Raw genomic sequence first — 14,430 nt, 5'->3', positions numbered from 1 at the left:
GAACCAGTGCTCTACACCAGGCTCTACACAAGTAAGACGTGCAAACGCGGGAAGCGAACGCAGCTCGTAAATTGCAATAACAACAATTAGAATTTTTAGTTAGTAATTTTTTTAAGTTTTCTACTGTGTGTGTGTGTGTGTGTGTGTGTGTGTGTGTGTGTGTGTGTGTGTGTGTGTGTGTGTGTGTGTGTGTGTGTGTGTGTGTGTGTGTGTGTGTGTGTGTGTGTGTGTGTGTGTGTGTGTGTGTGTGTGTGTGTGTGTGTGTGTGTGTGTGCTACAGCTGCGCCCTCTGGTGGCGGGCGGGTGGTGTCACAGCGGGACAGACAGACACACAGACAGACAGACACACACACAGACATGATCTGCAGGGTCTCATAGTTAGTGCTCACAATACATAATTGGCATTAATTGCACTACACCACAAGCACATATGAGCTAAATAACTTGAGTTGACACAGGGACACCACTTCCTTTGAAGATGTCAACAGATTTCTTATATTTTGATACATTTTTACCTTTCCTCCTTGACCTTGCAGGTCTGAACAGATTATCTTGGATTCTGGTGATGTCATAACTTTAAGATAGATTTATTTATTTCTGTGTCATGCACCAAAGGTGCCCAGCCCACGTGGACTTACAGGACACAACACAACATATAAATCATTGCAACGTTGCATATAGGTGTACAATATAAAATAAAACCAAAACTCTGTTTTTCAAACTCCATTTCAAACATTCTGTCTTTAGCCTCCGCCCCTCACATCATACGAGTGTGAATTTTGCCAGGTGCTTGAAAAGCGCCTGACTACATGTTCACCTGCCTCTAATATTGACCGTAGACACTTTTTCATGATTAACTGCCTCTAAGCCAATGGGAGACTTACCCATAAAACCCATAGTCTGAATGGCACACAAACCCCATACTCTGGACGCCGCAACGTGAAGCCCTGAGCTGAGGCAAAGGCTGCGGCACACAAACTGATTATAGATGTTCATAAACGAGAGCTTTCTGCACCTGGCAGTTATGACTGCATGAGTCATTCTTGTTTATTCTTCCTGTGAGGTGTTGGGGTACACAGCCGGATGTAGGTCTCCTATCTATTACTATACAGTGATATTCCCTTATATGGGGTTACGGGCATCACATCATTATGACATTTCTCACAACCTCCTATAACTCACCTGCCTTCTGACAATGCAAATGTATTAATAGTTACAATGGGTAGTCACTATCAGTATCGGTGTAAGTCACTGAAGGAAGCGGAAAATAATTACAGTCTACCCTCTGGTTGGGAAATAAAAATGGACCCACGGTCAAGATGGCCATACTTTGTAGATCATAATAATCGCACCACAACCTGGAATGACCCAAGGCAAAACGTGTTATTCCAACACCAACAGCCATTCCAACAGTCCCCACCATCCCAACCATTCAATCAGCCACAGTCTCCACTGCAGCAACACTTCCAGCAGCCCCGGCAACGTGAAAAGACATTTAGACATCAACAAGAGTTCCAGCAATCAGAGCAGCACCTATCAGTGGACATCACAGACCAAATGCCTCCTAAAACAGATACCCAAGACTCAGAAACTGTTCCACCAGACGTTCCACTCCCAACTGGTAAGGTCGAAGGTGAACCAAAGGCTCAGTGCTCAACTCACCCAGGCTTGGCAAAAGTGCAGGAAACTTTAGAAAGAGTTGCCAAACTGGAACAGAAGGTGAAATGTTTTGAGGGGAAGAAGAATGATAAGAAATACTTGCAATTGGAGGGACTGTTAACCGAGGAGCTTTTAGTGCTGGACTCCGTAGACCCAAAGGGGCATGTGGGTGTGTATCAGGCGAGGGGTGATGGAGTCCGTCGCGTGCAGACCATACTGGAGATCCTGGAGCAAATTGGATGAGAACCGAGTCCCTGCAAGACTAGTGAAGAGTGACAGCCCTAGAGGTATAGCAGACACATGACAATGTGAATTGTCTAGGAGGTGCCCAGTATGATCACCAAGGAAAATGTAGAGATGGCAAGAGAGATAATAGGAAAGAGAGAGCAAAAGAAAGCAAAGAAAGTTGTTTTAACTTTCGGTTGAATGTGTTCAACAGTAGGCCTATTGTTTTTTCCAATTCCTGGCATTCAACCAGTACTGTAAAACGTAAGTGATGGCAGAGCCCCGTACAGTTACTCTACTGGCAACAAATGTGATTAAATATATTAAATATAACTTTATTCATTCTTTTTATGCCTTGTTCTCTTTTGTTGGCTGAGACAACTAGAAATGCACTCTGTCGAGGTGCCAACTTGCGCCTTTGCACACAAGTAGGCCATACATGGCCTACTTGTGCGCAAGCAGAGCGAGCAAGTACTGCTACTAACTGTCTATTACAACTGATGTTCTAAATCCTTTAGACTCAAGTCGTTATTGACCTTATACCAACCTTGAAACGTACCTTAGCCATCAATAGCCAATTAGTTAGTTATGTCATCAAGAATGGTGGTCCCTTATTGGTGGACAACACCGACATACCCAGCAGTTACTTGCGTGCTCTGCTTGCGCAAGTAATAACCGTATAACCACATTTCAGTCAGACAACTCTTAGAAGGTATTAGATGTCCAGGCGCATGCCACATATAGGCTCTGGTCTGACAGTGTGTCGTGTGTTTGAGTCCCGTTCATGACAACCTTTGCTGCATGTCTTTCCCTCTCTCTCTCCCTCTTTCCTGTCAGTCTTCACTCGTGATTTTTAGATAAGATATATATGCCAAATAAAGCTACAGGGAATTAATTAATTAAGACCCCTGTGGGATCTAGAAACAGAGCCTACAGGTGGATGCTGGGGAGGAGGTGGGATTTGCAAAACTTCATGAGCAGCGAGGCAGAGGCAGCAGCGACGACCGCACAGCAGGAGAGAGAAGCCATGGTGAACAGGTAGGCAAAGCAGTTGAAATAAGCCGCTCTGATCAGGCAGAGAGTGCACGTGACTATAGTCACCTGAACAGGTATAGGCGCACTCACGAGTTGTCTGCCTGAATAGCTAAGCAGGCATCATGTAAATCAGGCTGCACATCATGTAATTGCCACTATTATTTCCTGCAGTAGGCTAATTATAGGCTACTGTTATTCATGATATGATGATTTAACTTTGATTGTATAATGGAAGTCGGCCGTTGGATACGGCTGAAGCCTTGTCCAAATGTGCGACAGTTAGCCAGACAAACCATAGTGGGCAAGGCACCTGCTGTGTTTACACTGGAGCCTGTTTTAGAGCCCAAAACAAAGGACATGTTCAAATAACATGACAATAACATCAAATATCCATCCCCATAAGTACACAGAGTATAAAGATACAATTTTATATAGGCTACATTGTGGGCTAATAATTACTACATAAATAATCAAAGGGCAGAATTTCTAGGGCTCAGGTGAGGTTAAGTACAGTGAGGTCAGTCGAGTTCTTCACTTATCTGCACAAGCTGTCTTTAGAATTTAGAGCCTGTTTGTACTAGAGCAAAATTTAGGAAATGTCAGATAACAGGACAACAATATAAAATATCCATCCACATTATGTAAGTAAATATTTCACAATGTGGGTTAATAATTAATAAAGTATCAATTATTATGTCATTACATTGTGCTTGTAACTTTTTCAGGATCACAAAAATATGATTATTGTTATCTCAAGGGGGAATGTTATCCTACTTTACCTCCAATAGAATAAAACACATTTTCTTGGACTGATGATAGGCCATATAGGTCCCTGTTTTTCACAGACTTATATTGGCTAGGTACTCAAAAGAGGGCAAGGGGCTGCCTTTAGACAACTCAGCCTGACAGATCTGACTGCACACACATTTCCAGTTGTTGATTGATTGATTGAACGAAAGCACAGGTCAATAAAAAAACTGCAATGAGGATAAAGCCACAAAAAGACTTGTTTAGCCTACATCAGGGTCCTCCATTGTCAATTTATCAGAACATTTAAAGACGTGCAAATATACACTGCCATGAATAAAAGGAAATCATCATATATACAGTTTAAGAAAGTAAAAAATCAGACCCGTCTGAAGTGGTACTGTACTGTACTGTACTGTACTGTACTGTACTGTACTGTACTGTACTGTACTGTACTGTACTGTACTGTACTGTACTGTACTGTACTGTACTGTACTGTACTGGTACTGTACTGTACTGTACTGTACTGTACAAGCCCTCCTCCCTGGCCAGACACTGACACTGACACCTGTGTCAGTGTCTGTGTGTTAGTCTGTGCAACAGTGACACTTGGTGGTGAACAAACGCTGTAACGCTAATTTCAGTCCCAGGGACCCAGGGACATAGCTGTAGGCTATATGAGTGGTTGCACCACTCAAAAGGTGGGGGGGGACTCTAACTTTTTTAGAGGGGCCAGTTTCGAATTGCAGCCACCCATACAGTAAGTGCTCTCTGTGACCCCTTTTCCACCGGTTGGTTCCCAATGGGAACCGGTTCAGTTCTTTTTGGTTTTTAGTCCATGAGCCAGAGCTCCATAATTGGTGGGCAAACTATACCCTATATTAAATTGTTTATAGGATCAATACAAGTAAATTAATACATGATAACCCTTCCACAGTAGTAGCTTTTTCATATTTTTGAGTATTGCATATTTTTCCTACATAATGCCTCATTTGCCTATTTAAAAATGTAAAATTTGTAATACAATAAATCATTGTCTTCGTGTAAGTACTCAATTGGTGAAGTTTAATGGTGATAACAATCTAATATAGGTATGGTTTTGCCCACTCAATTCATAATTAATGTTTCAATTTTGGAGCTCTGGCTCATGGACTAAGAACCAAAAAGAACTGAACCGGTTCCCATTGGGAACCAACCGGTGGAAAAGGGGCCTGTGAGAGCGGTTTAAGGAGACTATGGATTCACATTTCTTAACAGCTGTTGGTAGGGCGTTCCACATTTTAGTGGCATTTTTGGTTTTGCAGTACTTAGTAGCTGTAGACCAAAGGCAGTGCACACATTTTATTTTACAAGTAGACCCTGACCTTTTCAAATAACTTACTTAGTACATGTCAAGCCTATGTAACCCGATCCAACCCGGCATACAATATATTCACTGTCAGCCAATAGAAAAACACTGAAGATTTTGTAGGCGGAGTTTTACTGTACGATGGCCGCCGCCATTAGGCACAAATTACGAGGAGGAATAGGCTGCAGGATACAATCTCGTTTTATTTCTAAACGAGTCTGAGAGAATGAAATCATATCGGATATTAGCGTTTCTTGTTTGTGCTTTTGTTCGATGTTTTTCCAACGATGACCATCATGAAATGGAAGAATTCCTGAAGAGGGAATATTCGCTATCGAAGCCTTATCAAGGTATGACCATATAATACTAATATCCCAGGCTGCTATTTTAGGGACAAACCGATGTGAGCGAGGACGGGGTACATGTATTTGAGAAAGATGCATTGTACGATGTGCACGATGCGTTATTTGTTCTCATAATTTGCTCAGAATGTATTGAAAGCTTGAGATGCAGCATCGCTTTTTCGAGAGGTTTCTACAGTTACCTATGTTTTGTGTTCTGCTCATGTTTTTTCCCCACATTTGTTATTTTTGTAGGCTTACCAAAATAACAGAAATGTAAAGAAAAACACGAACAGCCTACATACATAAACATAAACATACATGATGCACCACAACAGCTTGCTCACCATCTCCCCCAGCTGTTACCACAGAAGAAAAGGGAACAAATTCTGGGTGGATAAATAGTTCGGGTTGTTTTCTCTTTGTTAATGTTGTTAACCCATTGACCCGTAACATTAATATATTCTAATGAAATGACTACTAACTCTGCCCTGCTTTGCGATTTAGACAGTAGTCCGTTTAGCCTAAAATTCCCTAAACCATGCAATCCTAAACCAGGCTCTTTATATGATCAGATTGATCACACGCACAATACATTGTTCGCTTCGAATGTGTGTTCAATCAAAAGGCGTCCAGTATTCCATTGTGTTTGTAAGCCCATTTAACTTCCCTCTCCTGATCGGTCTCTCTTTGTCATGATGGATGATGTTTTTTGTGTAGGTGTGGGATCCTCAGGCTCGTCTCATTGGGAACTGATGGGGGATGCTATGGTAACAACCGAGCAAGTGCGCCTGACGCAGGACATGCAAAGCCGGCAGGGGGCGGTATGGAGCCGTCTTGTGAGTATACTGTGAAGACCTTTAAGAAAATACTGAAACTACCTACCACACTTTGACTTATCCACAGCAAAGCTAGCAGAAATTAGTTAGTAGTAGTAGTAGTAGTAGTAGCTACCAACCTATGGCGTTTCCAGCATCTTTTAGCATATTGTGTTACAGAAAGAAAGAAAAACATCATTATCCATTGTCCCTTGACAGTTTGCAGGAGAATGAGCGCTTGGGCTTATGATGGTGAAAATATGTTAGAATAATAGAATGTGTTTACAGACCTTTATAAAGGATTTCACCTTATAAAGCAGGATAGAGTGCCTATATTTTTTAAGTGCGCTAGCCCCTCCGACTCCTGGCTTTGTGCATGCCTCCTGTGATGTCATGTGGCAGCCAAGTCTATGGACTTTTTACTTTGGCATAGTGGGTGCCCCCCAAAGGCGACCCTCACTTCACATGAGTGTGATTATTAATATAATTAGGGGTCAAGCTGTGTTTGAATAAGACACACACACACACACACATACTTGAGTGCATTTTAGCAAACAGGAAACATGCAGTGCAATATTAATATACCATAACATTGTCCATCTATGTGACGTATGCAGACAAAATAAATATACTACGAGTACCACCTCCATTGCTTTTGTGAAAGGGCCTCCGCTCTTCCTTGCCAGGCTAAACAGCAGAGCTCTACTCCCCTCTGCCCCCTCTCCGCCCCACTGCTATCAATGTCCAACCACCGACTGAGCTGTCTTGGTCGGCAAGTGACAGCTCCCTAAAACGGACAACCTGTCATGAGTGTAGGCGTATACAACACGGTGCCTACAGTATATACTACAACAGACCTTCGGCCACATATACTTACAGCAACACTTATCAATGGCGACGTTGCCCTGGCTCTAGTTGGCACTTGGCACACTGTTTGAGTGTTACTGGACTACAGCATATCAAGCTCTTCATTTTTAACCTGTATGAATCTAGAGAATAATTGTCACTGGTTACTGTTTCTGTCACAGTATCTATATTTAACTATCTCTATCTACCACAGTGTCTATATTTAACCATTTCTGTGTCCAGCCTTGCAACCTGAAGGACTGGGAGATGCAGGTTCACTTCAAGATTCATGGCAAAGGAAAGAAGAACCTCAATGGAGATGGATTGGCCATTTGGTATACCAAGGAACGCATGCAAAAAGGTCATTACAGTGTGACAAGGATTTCCTAATATGAAAAATATGATATTTATATAAAATACATCATATCTGAATATGTCATTTTCAGGCCCTGTATTTGGAAATAAGGACAATTTCACTGGCTTGGGTGTGTTTGTGGACACATATCCCAATGAAGAGAAGCACCTAGAGGTATGCAGCTCTAACACAACTCAGACCTCTTTTTAGTAAAAGTAAGTTGATGTGCAATTCACACCAACAGTGATAGACATTAGAGGCTGTACATGTACTTACTGTATATAAATGCAATATTTACAATAGCAGCTCCTTTATCATCCCTCAGTTTATGAAGAATCTTTTATCATGTTCTTTTATACAAGAAGCTAACTATTTGTTATTGGTACCTTGTGGTCGGAGTTATGTGGTTATCTTTCATTCTCTTAACCAGTTCTGCACCAATAGAGCTGTGTGTTAAAAAAAAGCCTCACATGTACAGATATGAAGCACACTAAATAATTTGAATGTTCCTGAGATGCTCTCTTAGAACACCAGTCGGCGCAAGCGTTCTATACAGAGATGTTTAAAGATCCTGTGTTTGTTCTTTTGTGCAATCCTACGGAGACAGGCGCAGAAGAAGAGATATACTCCCCGTACACAGGTATCATATTTTTAGAACACGCATAGTGTACGTTCCCCATGTTGACCGACCCTGCTTGTACACTTTCCATTAAATCCCTATGCATGCTGCCCTGTTCCCCTTCACTCCACACTCCACCTTGAACATTACTGTCTTAATTCTGACTTAAGCCTGATTTATACTTTGTTCAGTTGTGTACTGTGTAGTGCACCAAAAATAACAGATCTACAAGATCACAACGTGATGTGTTGTGAGCTTGTAGATCTGCTATCTTTGCTGTGTGACACCTGTGCGCAACCAAGTATAAACCAGGCATTAGGTGATGTGATTTCCACACTGTTTTATATTGCCTGCTGCTTGGTTGGTTACATCAGAATTGAACACATACAATGTATGAAACATGATTTACTTGCATGTATCCTACATTGCATATTATATTATATATATATTATATGGGTTAACTTATAGAAGACTAAAACTAAATGACAATCTCTTGAAGTAGCAAATTTAAGCCAAAACGGAGACATTTTTGGCAACAATGAATTGTCTCTCTGGTTAATTTAATTTAGTATTTAGTCTAGGCTTTTGGGTAACTAGTTGTACTTTTACTGAAAACCAAAGGCCAGCATCTGATGTTGATACATGCATTTTAACAACATAGATCAGGGACATTATTATTCATTAAAACCTTAAGCATTAGTTTTGTATTAATGCAATTTCACCATGAAACCACTATAAAAAATGTGTTTCTGTATGGTTTGGATTGTTGAATGCATTCATCAGGGTGGCTTTGATGCTTGAGGCACGTATTTGATTGATAAACTTCTTGTCAGTACACAAGAGTGAATATACTGACACGAGTGGAGTGTTATGGTATCTAAACAGCTGATGCGAACCTGCCCCCAGACCAGTATGAGATTCCCAATAGAATCTAGGTCTAAATGACACAATGAGAATTGAAAGACTTCTTGGTCGAGTTCAAAATTTTCAGTCAGTTCTGCTGGGAGGCAAAATGCTAAGGCCTAGTTTTAATCCAGACTATCTTTCTGCTTCCTATTAATCACAAGAGGATCTTCCCCTTTGTGCTGTCCATGGTGGGGAATGGCAGCATCAGTTACGACCACGAGCGTGATGGCCGGCCTACGGAGTTGGGTGGCTGTAATGCCATGGTGCGGAACCTCAATCACGACACGTTCCTATTCATCAGATATGTCCGCCGTAGGCTAACGGTAAGAAACATGCACCTGGTTAGATCTTAAAGATGCAATCTGTAAGATTTATGTCCTCCCTGGGATTCGATCCCAGGTCTCCTGCACACAAGACAAGATTTTCAACATTGTGCTAAGACCAATGGACTGCGTTTTAGAACCAGTAGTGTTTCTCAGTAGAAGAGCAGGGAGAACACCTCCAACCACTGCGTTAGATGTGGGGACTGCCCTTAAGTCTAGCTAGTGTGACTAGTGTATTGAGTTCAAATGAATGCAGAGTGAAAATACGAAGTTCATGTCATTCAGGTCATGATAGACATCGACGGCCAGCATGAATGGAGGGACTGCCTGGACATTCCTGGAGTGAAACTTCCCATGGGATACTACTTTGGAGCTTCGGCCGTCACTGGAGACCTCTCAGGTGAGGAGGACCCTCTATTTTGTCAGCTTATGTTGCATTGGAACTGAATCACTGAATCACAATGATGTGGTTGGTGTTCTTACTGACTGACCAAATGGGATCGTGCATAGATGCAGTCATGCACAAGAAATTACATATTTGTATATATATGTAAATATATACATATTTGGAGTGACCAAAAAAGGTCTACTGGTCAACGTAATTTAGAAAAAGTTGGTTTAGCCAAAACATTTGAGCTAACTCCATCTAATAAAGAATGAATGAGAGCAAATTGCAAAATAAGAGATGTTTTATGCCATAAAACATCATAAAATGGTATCTAAATAGCTGATGTAAACTCACTGACTTATCCCAGTAATGAGATTTACCCCAGTAGCATCTACCGTAGGACCAAATGATCAGGACTGTTGTTTTTTCCCGAATGTTATACACTTGATAATATTGATATCATAGGTAGAGTTCTCAACGGGCCTGGAAATGAAGGCCCGACCCTAACTGGTCCCTACTGGGCCGACCCGAGGCTCAGTTTTAGACATTGTCGCCCGTTTTTCTTTACATGGGCTAGGAAGGTTGAGTCGCGTCAAACTAGATACCCGAGTACACTCATTCACAAGTTTGCTTGTAGGCCAGTAGGATAAGGTGACTCATGAAACCTTTTCTGAGGTTGATAACAAGGTCATTAGATGTAAAGGGTTTAGGTTAACAAATAAAGGAAAGGAGCACACTCTAGTGTTGCAGGAATGCTGATCAAAATTTAAAGGATATAGTCACACATCTCGTAGCCGCAATACAATGAAAATTTTATATTTACATTACATACATTGTGTCTGTGTCCAAAGTTTAAAAAGAAAATAAATGTATACCCTATTCAGATTATTTTGTGCTATGAGTATGAACACATTCAGTAATATTACCATGCTATTTACACTTCTTCCCATGTGATATTGTTGTCTTCTGACAGATATCCATGATATTATTTCCCTGAAACTCTATCAGCTGACCGTGCTGCGGAGTAAAGAGGAGGAAGAGGAGGAAGAAGAAGAAATCACTATGCCCAGTGTTGATAACTTGGAGCTGCTAAGAGGTAAAACACACATGCAGTTAAAAACAATTCTCTCACTTTGATTTTGTTCTGCTCATATGTTTTTAAACCACTTCTGGTTTCCCTATAATTGGTCATTATAGGTGAACAAAAAAAATGCTCTACAAGCTCACAATGCGTCATATCGCGATGTGTTGTGTGTGTGTAGATCGACTATTTTCTCTACCCGTGTTATGACTTCAGTGGCTAAACACTTTTGCTACATCTGTCTTCTCAACTCCGGCCTTTATTCTTCTTCCTTGTTCTTTCTGGAAGAGCATCACCTTCCGTCTTTCCTTCCAACTCTTCTTCCCCCTCTTAACTGCTTCCCCATTCTATTCCAGCGGCTCTGCTGGGTGAAGAAGGGATGAGTGGTATAGCCATCTTCTTCGTCGTGCTCTTCTGCATGCTGGGCTGTTTCATGCTCGTCATATTAGGCCTGGTGGCCTACAGTCACTGGAATGAGAACCGACGCAAGCGTTTCTACTGAGAGCGAAGGGAATAGAGGGACGGCCCCACCCGCGTCCCACCCCGTCGCCATGACACCTCTGTGGACACAACTGCACTGAGACGAGACTGAGGTGAAAGCCAGTGTAACCCAATAGGTTGTTTTCTCAAGGACATCACCAAGTGACAGCAGTCAAGTGACTACTTCACCATGCTACAAAAGGCACATGAGCCTTGCCAACTGTAGTAATGAGATGTCTTGAGTTAAGACTAATTTATGCTCGTGTCTCACGTCGAAAATAGCAGACCTACAAGCTCATGATGCGTTAACTTGTGGTTGCGTCGCGTCGTGAGTTTTTAGGTCTGCTATTTTCAGTGCACACCACTGTCGTGCGACGAAGTATGAATCAGGCTTCAGAAGTTGTTCTTGGCTCCGGTCTGAAATGCCTACCAACCAGGCCTTACCATTTTTACTATTCTACTGTACATGCATGTACAGTAGGTTTTTAGTGATAAGGAGCTTAACTTGGTTATAGACACACATAAATGCTCCTTTTTTCCCTCTACACCAAATCTATATATCGAAAATAGCCAATGTAGTTGAGCTTGTAAATCTGCTATTTTTGCAAAATGCCCTAGGGATGCAAGGTATTTAATAACATGCACTGCAGCCAAAAACAAATTCAGTTGCTTGTGAATTTGTTAGAAAAGGCATCCTTGCCTTATAGCAATGGATACTTTAAATTCTGAAATACTTGAGTGTTAAGTCTGCTTGGTTTCCACTTTCAACCTGGCACCACAAGTTTTCAAAAATGTGCAAAGAATTTTCTAAAATAGCAGATCTACAAGTTCACAGCGCTATATTCTTTGTTTTGAATAGGGCTTACTATAGTGGTTCATTTGATTCAAAGCCTTTCCAAGTTGCAAGCTCATCCTTGGTTCTCCTTCTGTGTCAAACTGTAAACGCTGTAGTCACTGTAGTATGCATGAAGTTTGAAATGTTTTTTAATGAGTTGTGTAGCCAAGCACTGTTAAATATATATTTTTAAAGGTTGTTAATGAGAAATGTATGTTTGTGTGGAAAGGAAAGGCTTCTTATCCCATTATTGCATGAGCTGATGGGTAAATATTTGTTTGTTGCCTGTTAAATTTCAATGGCTTTTACCAAATGTTCACCTTTATTTAAAACCATTTGGTTTCTTCGTTGAAACTATGTCAGAATTGAATAGGAGGTATTATATATTTATGAAACGTATACAGATAATACATTTATATATTGAAGCCACTTTGTACTCTGGGACAGAAAACTGAGGGGAGCAATGATTTAAATTATTGTGTCATATTGATCATCATTGACTGTTCTTCTCCATTCCATAAGAAACCCTTGTTTTCTCCAGAGCTTTTATTGTGGAACTCATCCCTCCACAATTCAGACTCAGGTCTTAACTCCACCATGCGTCCCTCTTTTGGGTGTGTGAAATATTAAAAAAATATATTTATTTTATTTTATTCAAAAATAGGTCTACAAACTCACAACAAACCGTGGTGCTCACCCACTGTGTGCTCGCTATTTTACATCTATCTTGGCTAAACCTAGACTGCTACTCTCTTTCCAAACAGTAAATGTGGTATATATTTGCTGTTTTTATTTATTTACTGGTCACTTTAACAACCTCCACCCTGTATGGCATCATGTTCATACATTATATGCTGCCTTGTCATTGTGTCATTTTATTTGATTACAAATGTGTTCATCCTTTGACCTTTATGTACTACTGAGTGACCCTCATATAATGTCAGTTTGTTTACCATTTCTTATTGTACCCTGTAAGAATTTGCATTGCTCCCATTAAATATATTTCCCAGATATTTCAAGAACTAGGATAAAGAAATCTACATTGCTTGAGTCATAAAAAGATGAAACATTACATTTTTATGTTTACTGCCAAATAATGCATGCCTTCAAAATCTTCAGATGTTTGCATGCAGATTTTACAACTTAAAATTATTATTGGGAAATTATTATTGTCCGCCCGCTCTTAAGCCAATATTTGCGACCATAGGTCGCAGATTACTATGAAAATATTCAAAACCTGTCCGTCCGTCACTCGATTGGTCTGTCACGCCTCCATATATGGTTATCAGACCATCACGCCTCGTGACATCACGTCTCCATCAATGACTTGAGACAGTGTCCTGAATGCAATGTACAAAAGTATGCTGATGATGCAGTCATTTTCATCCATGGTAAGAGTGTTGATCTAATAACATCCAACCTTACAAGTGCACTGGACAAGGTCCAATTCTGGTTAAGTGCCAACTGCCTTCTGTTGAATGTAAAAATTTGAAAACAAAATTCAGGTATCTTGGTCATTTTGGACTCAAGCCTGGCATTAAAAAAACACATCAACTTCAATCTGAATTCTTTCTTTTTTTTTTTTTTTTTTAAGATTTTTTTTTCTGGCTTACGCCTTTTTATTGGTTTATGGAAGGGACAGACAGTAGGCTGACAGGAAACGGGAGAGAGATGTGGGAAGACATGCAGTAAAGGCCGTGTCGGGCTCGGGAGTCGAACCCGCGGCATACTGCGACTGGATTACCAGTCGGGTGCCCAGATGGTTTTTCTTATTTCTCTCAAATTTTCTCTTTTACTGTGTTGAAATGGACTATGTTTTTTATGCTGTCCTCTCATGTCTTGTTTTGTTTAGTGTTCGGGGACTACGGATGGAAAATAGCATCTCTGCTAAATCCGGTGTATTTACGCTACATTTTTATGTAATGTTCATTAATATACTCTGTCCCGTCCAAATAAACCAATAAAGTAAAGGAATCTCCATGAAGATCACGACACTGACCTCATCAAACCCTGGATAGCCATACATTGGAGAAGACTGGAGCACCTAGATCTGCATATATAGAGCCGGTCAGCAACTCTACATCTGACCTCAAACCCTTAGATCTCCATATTTGGAGTTGACCTGATCGTGATGTCATGAGGCGTGACCATATATGGAGGTGTGATGTCACGAGGCGTGACCATATATGGAGGCGTGATGTCACGAGGTGTGACCATATATGGAGGCGTGACTAACGGACGGGAGATGTTGGTTTTCATAGTAAATGTGACCTACAGTCGCAATCTGATCTCTGGTTCTCAACGTGTGGTCTGGGGGTCCTTGAGTGGGTCCCAAGATTGATAGTTAGGAACCAAATGGACCCTTGCAGTTCTGAGTACAGTTAAATTAACAGTGACATTTACAGTGTAGATAAGGGTTCCAGA

General features: G+C 41.0%; 1 protein-coding gene across 1 annotated transcript; it reads left to right on the top strand.

Annotated features, from left to right (window-relative positions):
* Positions 1–5,177: 5,177 nt before the first annotated feature.
* lman2la (lectin, mannose-binding 2-like a) lies at positions 5,178–11,217 on the top strand. Its single transcript, XM_083794313.1, has 9 exons — positions 5,178–5,364; positions 6,076–6,194; positions 7,263–7,380; positions 7,466–7,548; positions 7,982–8,014; positions 9,061–9,222; positions 9,508–9,622; positions 10,584–10,706; positions 11,048–11,217. The coding sequence occupies exons 1-9, from the start codon at positions 5,241–5,243 to the stop codon at positions 11,191–11,193; spliced, it is 1,023 nt and encodes a 340-aa protein (XP_083650439.1). The 5' UTR covers positions 5,178–5,240; the 3' UTR covers positions 11,194–11,217.
* The last annotated feature ends 3,213 nt before the right edge of the window (positions 11,218–14,430 follow it).

The sequence above is a fragment of the Protomyctophum parallelum genome (assembly GCF_964188405.1).
Source record: "Protomyctophum parallelum genome assembly, chromosome: 21".
Lineage (NCBI taxonomy): Eukaryota > Metazoa > Chordata > Actinopteri > Myctophiformes > Myctophidae > Protomyctophum > Protomyctophum parallelum.
Note: the sequence above shows the minus strand (reverse complement) of the source record. Positions and strands in the feature narration are given on the sequence as shown.